The sequence below is a fragment of the Heterodontus francisci genome, chromosome 9 (genome assembly GCF_036365525.1).
Source record: "Heterodontus francisci isolate sHetFra1 chromosome 9, sHetFra1.hap1, whole genome shotgun sequence".
NCBI classification, from domain to species: domain Eukaryota; kingdom Metazoa; phylum Chordata; class Chondrichthyes; order Heterodontiformes; family Heterodontidae; genus Heterodontus; species Heterodontus francisci.
Genome location: NC_090379.1, coordinates 38,208,822 through 38,222,654, shown reverse-complemented (window position 1 = coordinate 38,222,654; position 13,833 = coordinate 38,208,822). Strand labels below are relative to the sequence as shown.

Below are 13,833 nucleotides of genomic sequence, written 5' to 3'. Positions count from 1 at the left end.
GCATTACCTCACACTTCTCCAGATTGTATTCCATCTGCCACTTTCCTGCCCACCTGACTAGTCCATTGATATTTTCCTGCAGTCTACAGCTTTCTGCTTCATTCTCAACCACATGGCCAATTTTTGTATTGTCTGCAAACCTCTTAGTCAAACGCCCCACATTTAAGTGCAACTCACTGATATTTACCTCAAAAGGCAAGGGATCCAGTACTGAGCCCTGCAGCACCCCACTGGAAATAGCCTTCCAGTCACAAAAACCCTTGTCGACCATGGCCCTTTGCTTCCTGACAGTGAGCCAATTTTGGATCCAACTTGCTCTTGGATCCCATGGGCTTTTATTTTTCTGATCAGTCTACCATGTGGAACCTTGTCAAAAGCCTTGTTAAAATTCATGTAGACTACATCAAATGTGCTACTCTCATCAACCCACCTTGTTACCTCTTCAAAAAATTTAATCAAGTTAGTCAGACACAATCTTCCCTTAATAAATCCATGCTGACTGTCCTTGAGTAATCTGTGCCTTCCTAATTGTGACTAATACTGTCCCTCAGAATTTTTCCAATAAATGTTCCCACCACCGAGCTTAGGCTCCAAGTGGTCACACCAAGAAATCAAGCAAAGAAGAACTGTTGCTGGAACTGCATAGGACATCCTAAGGAACTGACTAAAAATATAGACACTGTTAATGAGTAAAGGAAGTAGTTTGTCACAGGATGACATCCTGGCAAACCCTGCAATTTTCAGCATTTATCCTGTGTGGCATGATTTTTCTCTTGAAGTGGACTGTTTGAAGTGTTTCTGCTCTTCTTGGCCCTATTTAGGCTGTTGATTCCCATCTCCTATTGTCTCTGTAGCTGCTGGTGGCTTCTGCCACCCGTTGTCCCTGTTTCTGCTTCCCATTATGTTTGTGTACACCCAACTTTGATGTGAGCACTAGGTTCTCACTTGGTTGCCACTCAAACCTGCTTGTTTCAAGTCTGTACAGATTTGAACATTCTCTTTTTAAAAAAAGGCTCGTCTTGGGCAGCAAGACTGTCAGACCCACAAGTAAATGTCATTGAGTGTAAAGGGTGAAGGATTAAAATGTATTATCTGATTTCATATGCTGTTGTAAAAGGTTTCTGATTCTTGTTAGGGAGAAAAGAAAGCAAGTCTATAGCCTTTGAAATCTGTACACTACTACTGTAAGGGTAGATTTCCTGAGACCTCACCTGTGGCAAGATACGCAGCCTGCTACTAGGCTGAATTCACAAGAGACTGACTTCATCACAGGCAAGGAATTGGAAAATCTATCCTATATAGTCTATTTAATATCTGACTTCTCTAACTGTACTGTGAAAGAGCGAATAAACAAAACTTAGGTTTTTTGTTCAATATGTAACACTTTGCCAGAACACCTGAGAAAATTTGCTGAAAGCAACTCAGACATGAGGCACAAAAGAAAAATGAGAGTGCCCTATGAGGAATGCACTGCCAACAATTGGGTGACAGTCACTGCAAAAGCTCTATTTTCCAAAAGAACAGCATCCACTGAACAGTTACAGAGGGAGCTGAGGGAATTAAAGACAGTATTTGCTTCATTGAACATCTCTCAATAGAATGAGAGCACCGAAAATTGCATAACTACTTTGAATTTAATCTGAAGGGCATTGCTACAATTTCAGGGATGTTTAGTTTTCCCCAATGCCATATACCTAATCAGAAGTATTGCTCGCAGAGAGTGTTGTGGGATTTGAGGAACCTACCATTTTCTTGACAATGCTACAATAGTGGCAGATGAAACAACTAACCATGAAGACAGACGTACTGTGAACATTCTTACTTTACCCACATGCCTACTGACGTGCTGCAGCAGAAGAAAACATTTGTAAAAGCACGTGACGGTGCAGAGTGATGTTGTGGACTGTCAAAGGCTGCGAAGAAGGATGAGGAGGGAGAGCGCACCATGGTCACAGTCACAAAAGATTTCATTTGTGATTTTGATAAGGGTCTTTGAACTGCTGTGACGGGGCAGAAACCTGATTGGACTGATTCAAACATGGAGTTGTGGGAACAGTGCACACGAATTTGGGAGGGGACAACACCTTCACGGACATGAGAGGAATGAGAGGTTGAAATGAAGGTCGATTGCAGGGACAGAAGGGTAAAAGTTAGATTTTGAGAGTTGGAGTACAATGATGGTAGTTTGTTGCTGAACTAGTAACCCAGAGACCCAGGCTAATGCCCTAGGGACACAGGTCCAAATCACACCATGGCAGCTAGTGGAAGTTAAATTCAATTAATTAATAACAAAAAGAAATCTGGAATTGAAAGCTAGTCTCAGTAATGGTGCCAAGAAACTATCATTGATTGTCATAAAAATCCATCTAGTTCACTAACGTCCATTAGGGAAGGAAACCTGACACCCTTACCCAGTCTGGCCTACATGTGACTCCAAACCCACAGCAATGTGGTTGACTCTTAACTGCCCTCTGAAATGGCCAAGCAAGCCACTCAGTTCGCAAGGTCAATTAGGGATGGGCAACAAATGCTGGCCTTGCCAGTGATGCCCATATCCCATGAAAGAATTTTTAATACGTTTGTAAAGGGATGGACAATATCTGTAGAGAACGAACCATTTACAACATCAGCTAGCGTGACAGCAAATATAAAATGTGCCTTACAATATTTTCACCTCGACTGCAGTTGTAGCTTAGTCTTCATTCACCTCTCTGTTGAGCACATACTTAAAAAATAGCTAATTTGGATGTCATGTTTCCCCTGCTTCCATAAATGGATTATCTGCTCTGCATACCTTTCACACCGTACATATATCTCCAATGTCAAACTTACTTTGCCACCACAGAATTAATATGGGTCCTCACCAGTCCCAAATACTGGTCAATTTGTGCCTGCAAAGGTAATCAAAACACATTACTAAAATAAATATACTCACTATTATACAATACTAATACTTGCATTCCGATAGCTTTTTCATGTACCCAAAATAAATAAACGATTTACCTGGTATTTTTCATATACAACAGGCAAAGTAAACATAGAAACGACAGCTGGAAAGGAAAATCAATATATTAGTTGTTGCACTGACTAGGACTAATCCAATCTTACACAATTCCTCCTCCAGAGAATATACAGTATTAAACGTTGTGCTAAAATTTGGGGTTAAGGAAGAAGATTGAGAGGGGACATGATTCTTGTCTTTAACATGCTGAAATGTATGAAGAAGTCAGCGCAAGCAGGACACTTAAACTGTAATCACAGAACTGAATGACAGGACCATAAGACAGGCAAACCTCAAGTCAGGCCATAGATTATATTCTTTCCCCATCCCCACCCAAAATGAGAAAAGATCCCCTTCATTAGCAGTTGATTATATCTCATTTAATCTCTTTCAAAAGAAACTAGCCAAATATATCTGGTTAAGAATGGAGCTGCAGGTGGTCCCCAATAGCAAAATGGATAAATGTATAACATAATGTAAGTACTAAGGCAGAGGAGGGAGCTGTTTTGATCCCTAGACTGTATTAAATGAGTCAATCTTAGTTAGGACGGGAGGGAAAATACCTCAATTGATCTCAACTGCAGGAGAGGGAAAGGCTCAAAAGTCATGTGTGGCTATCAAATAAGAATAGCATCAGATTTGGTGTGATGTCCCTGCCAGATGGAACAGACAATCCAAGACCACATATGGTCCCCTCATCAAAGTACTGCAAAGCTGTTGTCAACTATGGAAATGTAGCCTATGGAATATAGTGGGGGATCAAATTAAGAGACCATGGGCTGGATCTTCCCTGCCCAATGGAGGCAGGTTAGGAGGCAGAACCAGGAGGAAACTTGGGAATTAGCATGTTGGGTTGGCTACCTGACATGTTCCCGCCTCCAAGCATGGCGCCACTGGATCTCCACGATGGTGAACAGGCCTCCAGATGAGGCTGGAGTACAACAGATACCTGAAAGCAGCCTCCCAGAGGCAGGCCAGGGGGCCATCGGGGCCTCATTTTAATCACCTCAGCAAGGCTCCACTTGGTTAAGACAGCAACAACCACAGCCACAAGCCATCCTGTGGAGGCAGGGGGAGGGGGCGGGGTGCAGGGGAGCAGGTCCCCTTCCACACTTATAGCCTGATAGCTGTGGCCCTGATTGAATATTGAATTTAAAATTTTTGGAATGCTGCAGAGAGTGCCTCCATTTTGAGGCGCCCTCACAGCCCTCTACCTGCCTCAGCAATGCCCAGCTGGCCTGGTGGGGCTGTCGGCCGTCGACAGTTTTGGGCCATCTGATTGGGCCTCCCGCCTTGGGGAGCCACCTGCCATCCTTAATTAGATGGTAGACATAGAGGCGGTCACTTAATTTGCCGCTTCCCATAAGATTGCAACACCGTGTGGCCAGCCGATATCATCAGGGTCGTCACCCACATTTGTTCCCAAATGCATAAAATTTCAAAGACTGTAAGATTCCACCCTATGAAGCAGGAGCTCACTAGAACATAAGAACTGGAGCAGGGGTAGACCGTACGCCCCTCAAGCCTGCTCCACCATTCAATTAGATTATGAGTGATCTTCTAATTCAATTCCACCTTCCCACAATGTCCTTTGATTCCCTTCATATCCAAAAATCTATCAAACTTATCTTGAATCCACAGCCCTCTGGAGGAGAGATTCCAAAGATTCACAACCCTTTGTGCGAAAAGAAAAAAAAGACTTCCATCTATATAGCACCTTTCACAATCACCGGATGCGCCAAAGCTCTTTACAGTGAATTAATGACTTTTTTGAAGCACATTCACTGTTGTAATGTAGGAAATGTGGAAGCCAATTTGCACACAGCAAACTCCCACACAGATAATGACCAGATAATCCTTTTTTTTTTAAAGTGATGTTGATTCAGGGCTAAATATTGGGCAGGATATTGGGGATAACTCCCTTGCTCTTCTTCGAAATAGTATGATGGGATATTTTACATCCACCTGAGAGAGTAGATGGGGCCTTGGTTTAATGTCTCATCCAAAAGATGGCACCTCTGACAATGCAGCACTCCCTCAGTACTGAACTGAAGTGTCAGCCTAGATTGTTGCGCTCAAGTCCTGGAGTGGGACTTGACCCACATTACTGAGTCAGAGGCAAGAGTGCTGCCAATTGAGCCACGACTGAGTGAAGAAGTTTCTCCTCATTTCAGTCCTAAGTGACTAACCCCTTATTCTGAGACTGTAACTTTTAGTTCTAGACTCCCCAGCTGGGGAAACATCCTCCCAGCATCTACCCTGTCAAGCCCCTTAAGAATTTTATGTTTCAATGAGATTACCTCTCATTCTTCTAAACGCCAGTGGCCTAACCCACTCAATCCCTTCTCAGAGGACAATCCCCTCATCCCAGGAATCAGTCTAGTAAACCTCTGTTGCATTCCCTCTAAGGCAAGTATATCTTTCTTTAGGTAGAGATGAAAATTGTACACAGTACTCCAGGTGTGGCCTCACCAAGGCCCTATATAACTGCAGTAAGACTTATTTACTCTTATATTCCAATCCCTTTGTAATAAAGGCTAACATACCATTTGCTTTACTAAGTTGCTTGCTGTACCTGCATGTTAACTTTTGTGATTCATGGTACAAGGACACCCAGGTCCCTCTGAAAGCAAACATTTCCCAGTCTCACACCATTTAAAAAATATTCTGCTTTCTTATTCTTCCTTCCAAAGTGGATAATCCCATTCCTGCCCCAAAAGTCTGTTCCCCAACTGTGTAGGCATGGTGAGGTGGTGACAGGATGAAGGAGCAATGCTGGAGAGGGCAGAGCTGAAGCTGTTGCCTTTCAATGGGATACTACATCTATCCTATTTAGTCACTTGCTCAAATAATGGTAGATTGAATAAGAACAGGAAACCACTTCCAGACATTGAGCAACCTCATGATCCCACATAAAGTAAAGGTCCATCTAGTCCCAAACTGGTCCCACAGACACCCAGCAGCAAGCTACCTCACTTACACCTGCCTGGGACGTGCCAGGTTAGCTTCCAGAGCACACAAAGCATACATGGTGACCTACGGGAAGCATTGGCCCCTGCTGACGACAAAGGCAGTATCAACAGGAGAAAGAAACAGGAGGCACATACTCAGAGAGACTATTACATTTGGTACACTTTATTTCAACTGTGTTGATAGCTTTCATGGCATTGTATAGAATAAGGTGCAAGCTGAGACAAGGAACAAAATCCATGGAGGCAGAGGCCAATGTTGGTAAGGGGGCATTTGGCGATGACATTCTGCAAATCTACTGTTTGCATGGATCGGTCCCTTTGTTCAAAGGTCTTATCAATGAGAGCTTTTTGCATGGCTCTAGTTGTTTACAAAGGTGGTCCTGCTCCTCTCTTCATTTTGCCTTGCTCTTGGCTATAGGTCGGTGTTCTCGTCCCACTCTTCCATGGTTATGCCTATTGAGATAGCAAAGTTGTGGACCATGCAGCAGACTACTGTGATCTTGGTGATCATTGCAGAGCCGTATGCTATCAAGGCTTCTAAAGTACTGTTTCAAGATACCTATGGTGTGTTCAATAATGATCTTGACGGCTACAGGAGCCTTCCATCTATGTTCTGCTGCTATACATGGTTGTCTAAGAGGTCAGGTCCCAGGGCTGAAAAGGCTAGTCTAGATCTCCTAGGAGCCTTTGTACTGTCATGCTAGGCCCCCACCTGCCAAGAATGAGGCACATTAATTTTGTCATGAACATTGATTTTAAACTGTTACTGGAGTGAAGAAAGGACTTGTTAAACAGTTCAGCTATGGCTGGAAAAGATATTTGCATATTAACAGACAGTGATCGGAAGGACAAAGGACCATTCCCTGACATATTCAACCCACAATGGATCTTGATCAGCAGGTACTTTGTGTAAGAGGAGCATTCCAGAGACTGCTAAGTTGATACAATCCAAGACATGGTCAGACCAGTTGGTCACAGGACTAACCTGCTTGGCAACCTGGGTTTTTCTGAACTGTACAAACAGTTTGAACTCAGAAAGACCTTTTGCTCCTGGACTGAGAAGATCTCTCCTATCTGCTCCCATCTCTTTCTCACAAACCTCTGAATCTACCAAAGACACATGAACCCCGAGAGAGAAAAGTTTCCTACAGCGAATAAGGTTTAAGAAGAATACTGGGCCCCAGAGAAAAGCAAGATCTACCTACAATCAAGGACTCTACAGTGATCTCGAAGAACCGTAACAAAAACTCTTCAGATATTGCCTCAAACTTTTCCACTTTATTTTTCTTCTGCTCTTTTCTGTCTCTATTTGCATGTGTGTACCGCGTATGCATGCTAGCATGGGTGAATCATGTATCCGTAGACGTCAATCAAATTAGAATTTAAGTTCAAGTTTAATAAATTTCAACTTTTCTTCTTTAAACTTAAAAAAGCCTGTTGGTGCTGGTTTATTTGCCTTATAATTGGAAAGCGGTGAACAAGGATTCACCAAGGGGGAGCTAAAAACAGTGTGTTTAAAATTTAAACCCTGTTACGGTAAGACCAGGTGAAGGCTGAGAGGGAACTCTAGACCTCTTTCTCACCGAGTTGTAACAGTACTCTTCTTTCTCAAACAAATAATACTGGCACAGTGTATTACCCTAGAATGAAAGCACCAAGACTGCTACAAGGCAAGCAGGAATTCATATGTTTGATCCTATATGATAGTCACAGAGGACTTATGTGTTCATAGAGTGGAAGGCCATATGTTTGTAGCAGCAGTTTGCAGAGCTATATGGATGTTATTATGACATCCTGAAGCTTGGAGAATCCACTATAAGGAAATTTGCAAATCAATCTCATTATGCTGCAAGTTGCTGAACACATCAGTGTACCACACATGCCCACTCAGAAGCACAGGAAATCCCATGTGTGCCAATTCGCATATCGTTAGAATTGACTTGCATCTTTAAATGAAGCACTTGCCAATTTTTAACAAGAGTCCCTTAAACCCATTTAAGGCTGACCAGTAGTTCAAAAAAAAGGGAATGGGCAGAGATGAGGAGATTGATTTCCACACAATGTTCCAACTTCCTTTACCTATTCTACTCCAAGAGAATTTACCCCTAATTTAAGAAGGTGCTCGCATGCAATGACAACAGAGTAACTTTTCTGATATTTGAATGCCAAATATCATTTGGTTTGGAATAACCATCAGATTGGAATATCCATGCCTATGGGCTGCGTAGATAAAGTAAGTGTAGGATGACATTTGCATGCATTGCTACTTTGCTCACAAACCTGAAAAATGCACAGCAGCAAAACTGATCAATTATTTTTTGTGTTATTTGTTAGAACATAATTACCCATAATCATCAAAGTCAAGCCATTGAAGATAGCTCCAACATAGGTCAGCAGCCACATCAGCACTGCAAACTTAAAAAAAAACAGTTAAACATGAACTTCACACTGAATAAACAACAGTGGATTGTTTCACAAATAGAAGCCTGCTGATCTGATATGATTACTGAACTTCTCTGCTCAGTTATCTACGCTACATTTAAAACAGCTAAACAATCTAAATCGCATCCAAAATCTGTAGTAATGAGGAAAAGAAATCCAGACGTATTTAACAGTGAGTGAGCAACTTCCATCAATTGATAGTTATTCAAAATTAAAGAATTTTTTTCTTTCTCTGCAGTGCTGTATCCGATAAGGAGCATTATCTTTATGAAGAGGTTTGCCAATATTTGCCAATGAAGAGGTATGTTTGAATAAATGAAAGATGTTACTTATGCATGATGCCATTTCAATGAAAACAATGTACAACTCTGCTTCCTTTGTACACTGAAAAACCAAATAGTAAAACACTGTTCCTCAAAGACTGCTAAAACCATTCACTACTCTAGGATCATCTGGGAGATGACAGATACCCCCAACTTCTTTTCTCCAATGCCAACCACCTAATTAAACCCCTCTCCTCTGTGCCCTCCATCCTCACAGAACATCAAGTACGAGAAATTTTTGATAACAAGATAGAAATACTAGTAGTTAAGCAAGTTATCCCCATTCCCCTTGCCCGCCAATCCAGATTTTTCTCCCAGGCTCCTCTTGCCCTAACCTTGGACTCTTACTTTCCTCTACTTTGTCTCATCTCACCCCATATCATCTCTGAGCTCCACTCATCCATAGAACTCATTTCCTGTTCCTTTGACCCCATTCCTATTAAATGTTGATCACCCAACTTCTCTTTCTGGCCCCCATGCTAAATCAGGAAATGGAAGGGAGGGAGGAACTCAAGAAAATTACAGTCACCAGGGAAGTAGTACTGAGTAAATTGTTGGAGCTGCGAGCTGACAAGTCCTCGGGTCCTGATGGACTTCATCCTAGGGTTTTAAAAGAAGTGGCTACGAGATAGTTGATGCATTGGTTTTAATTTTCCAAAATTCCCTAGATTTGGGGAAGGTTCCATTAGATTGGAAAATAACCAATGTAACCCCTTTATTCAAAAAGGGAGGGAGACAGAAAGCAGGAAACTACACGCCAGTTAACTTAATATCTGTCTTAGGGAAAATGTTAAAAGGCTATTATTAAAGACGTTATAGCAGGGCACTTAGAAAAATTCAAGGTAATCTGGCAGAATCAACATGGTTTTGTGAAAGGGAAATTATGTTTAATCAATTTATTGGAGTTGTTTGAAGAAGTAACATGTGCTGTGGATAAAGGGGTGGATGTATTGTACTTCGAATTCCAGAAGGCATTTGATAAGGTGCCACATCAAAGGTTACTGCGGAAAATAAAAGTTCACGGTGCAGGGGGTAACATTTTGGTATGGATAGAAGATTGGTTCGCTAACAGGAAACAGGGTCATTTTCTGGTTGGCAAGATGTAACGAATGGTGTGCTGCAGGGATCAGTGCTGGGGCCTCAACTTTTACAATTTATATTAATGACTAGGATGAAGGGACCGAAGGTATGGTTGCTAAATTTGCTGATGACACAAAGATAGGTACGAACGTAAACTGTGAAGAGGTCAAAAGGAGGCTACAAAGGGATATAGATAGGTTAAGTAAGTGGGCAAAGATTTAGCAAATGGAGTATAATGAGGGAAAATGTGAAATTGTCCATTTTGGCAGGAAGAATAAAAAAGAAAAATATTATCTAAATGGTGAGAGATTGCAGAGCTCTGAGATACTGAAGGATCTCGGTGTCCTAGTGCATGAATTGCAAAAGCTTATTTTGCAGGTACAGCAATTAATTAGGACAGCTAATAGAATGTAATCGTTTATTGCGAGGAGAATTGAATACAAAAGTAGGGAGGTTATGCTTCAGTTATACAAGGCATTGGTGAGACCACATCTGGAGTACTGTGTACAGTACTGGTCTCCTTATTTAAGGAAGGATGTAAATGCATTGGAAGCAGTACAGAGGTTTTTTAAAATTCATTCATGGGATGTGGGCGTCGCTGGCCGGGCCAGCATTTATTGCCCATCCCTAATTGCCCTTGAGAAGGTGGTGGTGAGCTGCCTTCTTGAACCGCTGCAGTCCATGTGGGGTAGGTATACCCACAGTGCTGTTAGGAAGGGAGTTCCAGGATTTTGACCCAGCGACAGTGAAGGAACGGCGATATAGTTCCAAGTCAGGATGGTGTGTGACTTGGAAGGGAACTTGCAGGTGGTGATGTTCCCATGTATGTGCTGCCCTTGTCCTTCTAGTTGGTAGAGGTCGCGGGTTTGGAAGGTGCTGTCTAAGGAGCCTTGGTGCGTTGCTGCAGTGCATCTTGTAGATGGTACACACTGCTGCCACTGTGCATCGGTGGTGGAGGGAGTGAATGTTTGTAGATGGGGTGCCAATCAAGCGGGCTGCTTTGTCCTGGATGGTGTCGAGCTTCTTGAGTGTTGGAGCTGCACCCATCCAGGCAAGTGCAGAGTATTCCATCACACTCCTGACTTGTGCCTTGTAGATGGTGCACAGGCTTTGGGGAGTCAGGAGGTGAGTTACTCACCTCAGGATTCCAAGCCTCTGACTTGCTCTTGTAGCCACGGTATTTATATGGCTACTCCAGTTCAGTTTCTGGTCAATGGTAACCCCTAGGATGTTGATTGTGGGGGATTCAGCGATTATGAGACTAACACCTGGAAGGGGCGGGTTGTCTTATGAGGAAAGACTGGACAGGTTAGACTCGCATGTTTAGATGAATAAGAGGCGACTTGATTGAAACATATAAGATTCTGAGGGGTCTTAACAGGGTGGATCTGGAAAGGATGTTTCCCCTTGTGGGAGAATCTAGAAATAGGAGTCACTGATTAAAAATAAAGGGTCGCCCATTTAAGACAGAGATGAGGGGAATGTTTTTCTCCCAGAGGGTTGGAAGTCTTTGGAATGCTCTTCCTCAAAAGGCAGTGGAAGCAGAGTCTTTGGATATTTTTAAGGCAGAGGTAGATAGATTCTTGATAAGCAAGGAGTTGAAAGGTTATTGGGGGTAGGCGGGAATGTGGACTTGAGGTTACAATCAGATCAACCATGATCCTGTTGAATGGCGGAGCAGGTTCAAGGGGCCGAGTGGCCTACCCCTGCTTCTAATTCGTCTATACGCGCGTTCGATCTTGTGAATAGTTCCCTCTCCTCATGTACTGCCCCCTCTCTTTCAAAACTACTATCCCCACCTACTCCTCAAAGAAACACCTTTGATCCCTCTGTCCTTGGAAACTACTGTCCCATATCCAACTTTTCTTTCCTCCAATATCCTTGAGATAAATCCACACCCAAATTTCTTGTAATTCCCTGTTTGAATCTCTCCAATCAAGTTACAGGGCTACATTGGATTCCATCCCTCACACAGCACTGAAATAGCCTCAATCAAAGTCACCAACAATCAGTGAGTGCTGGAAATACTCAGCGGGTCTGGCAGCATCTGTAGAGAGGGAAACAGAGTTAACATTTCAGGTCTGTAACTTTTCATCCAGACTTCTGATGAAAGGTCATAGACCGGAAATGTTAACTCTGTTTTTCTCTCCACAGACGCTGCCAGACTTACTGAGTATTTCCAGCACTTTTTGTTTTTATTTCAGATTTCCAGCATCTGCAGTATTTTGCTTTCACAAACAACCATAACTATCACCATGATGTATTATCCCTCCTTGTCCTCCTAAATCATTCTGCAGTCTTTGAGGTGGTCAACCATTTCATCTTCCTCCAATGCCTCACCTCCATGGTCCAGCACAGTAAAACTGCCCTCACGTGGTTCTATCCTTACAAACTGTAGCAAGAGCATCTATAACAATGGATTCTCTTCCAGTCCTTGCACCAGTTCCTGAGCTTCATCGCTTCATTCTCTGCCTTTGTGTTGTCAGACAGCTTGGCTGACACCTGGTCTAAGAGGAGGCTGCAATATCCTTCATCTGTACATTTGGCAAAAAGAATCAATCATCTTTAGCCCCTGCTACAAACATTGTAGTCTTGCCACCAACTCTAACCCCACTTCAGTTATCTTCCCAGGTAGAACTTGCTTGTAATCTCAGCATCCTATTTTAACCCTGAGAATAGCTTCCATCCCATATCCTCACCCTCACAAAGAATGCCTAATTTCACCACCTTAACTTTGCCTGCCTCCATCCCTATCTCAGCTCCACTGTCACTGAAACCCTCATCCATGCTTTTGTCACCTTTAGATTCGACAATTCTAATGCTCTCCTTGCCAGCAAACCATCCTCCAATCTCCATAAACTTCAGCTCATCTAAAATTCTACTGCCCATATCCTATGTTGCACTATTCTGCTCAGCCATCAACCCCTTGCCCTTGCTGGTGCCTAGTCCCCGAAAGCCTCAAACTTAAAATTCTCATCCCTGTTTTTAAGTCCCATTGTAACCTCTTCTCTCGCAATCACTGTACCCTCCTCCAGCCCGATAGATCCCCATTCCAAGTTCTCCTTTCTTCAGACTGTAGCCTCTTGTGCATCCCCTCTTTTTTGTGCCTCTATTGCTAGTTGGGCTTTCAGCCACCTAGGCCCAACACCCTGCAATTCTCTGCCTAAATCCCTCTGCCTCTCTCTCTCTCTCTCTCTCTCGTTCTCTTCTCCTTTAAGCTCCCTGTTGAAAACTACCTCTTGGACCTGGCTTTTGGCCATCTCTCCTAATATGCTCTGGTATGCTTTTATTTTAAAAAAAAGCAAAACAAGGGAAGGATGGAATAGTTGGGCATTATTTTTATTTCCTCCCTCTCATGTCTCGTCTTAAATTAGTTATAAAATATGCAAGTGTGACGCTTTCATTTAAAAGGCAACATGTTTACAGAATTTCTAATAAAGTAAAAAGTATTCTTCATGTAAATATTTTGATTGCAAAGTCATTAAGGGTAAAAGGATTATAGTAATTATTTCTTGTGGTACAACCAAGGAGGCTTCCATCCTGATCCATAGAGGCTCAATTGAGTTAAAGATGCTTTAAACCATCTGTCAAAGGGATGTGTGGCCCAAACACAAACAGTGCATATCAAACACTGTAGTCTGTCATTGTCAGGTCTTTGTGTATAAAGATTGTGAAACAGTCGACATCGTTCAAGTAGATTATCTCTGGCTTGCAGGCTGCACTTCAATTTTTCAAAGAGTTTTACAAGTATTTATTATCGGCAGTTCAGCTTTAGATTAGATTATGATTAGAGATACAGCACTGAAACAGGCCCTTCGGCCCACCGAGTCTGTGCCGACCATCAACCACCCATTTATACTAATCCTACACTAATCCCATATTCCTACCAAACATCCCCACCTGTCCCTATATTTCCCTACCACCTACCTATACTAGTGACAATTTATAATGGCCAATTTACCTATCAACCTGCAAGTCTTTTATGGGCGGCACAGTGGCGCAGTGGTTAGCACTG

General features: G+C 42.6%; 1 protein-coding gene across 4 annotated transcripts in view; it reads right to left on the bottom strand.

The window, feature by feature from the left end:
- Positions 1–13,833, bottom strand: part of rtn1a (reticulon 1a) — a 226,021-nt gene that overhangs the window by 1,832 nt on the left and 210,356 nt on the right. For all 4 annotated transcript variants that reach the window (XM_068038825.1, XM_068038827.1, XM_068038828.1 and 1 more), the window contains 3 exons: positions 8,319–8,388; positions 3,004–3,050; positions 2,833–2,891 (listed from right to left, as the gene is read on the bottom strand). In XM_068038825.1, the coding sequence (XP_067894926.1) occupies positions 2,833–2,891; positions 3,004–3,050; positions 8,319–8,388 (176 nt within the window). The remainder of the gene's footprint in view (positions 1–2,832; positions 2,892–3,003; positions 3,051–8,318; positions 8,389–13,833) is intronic.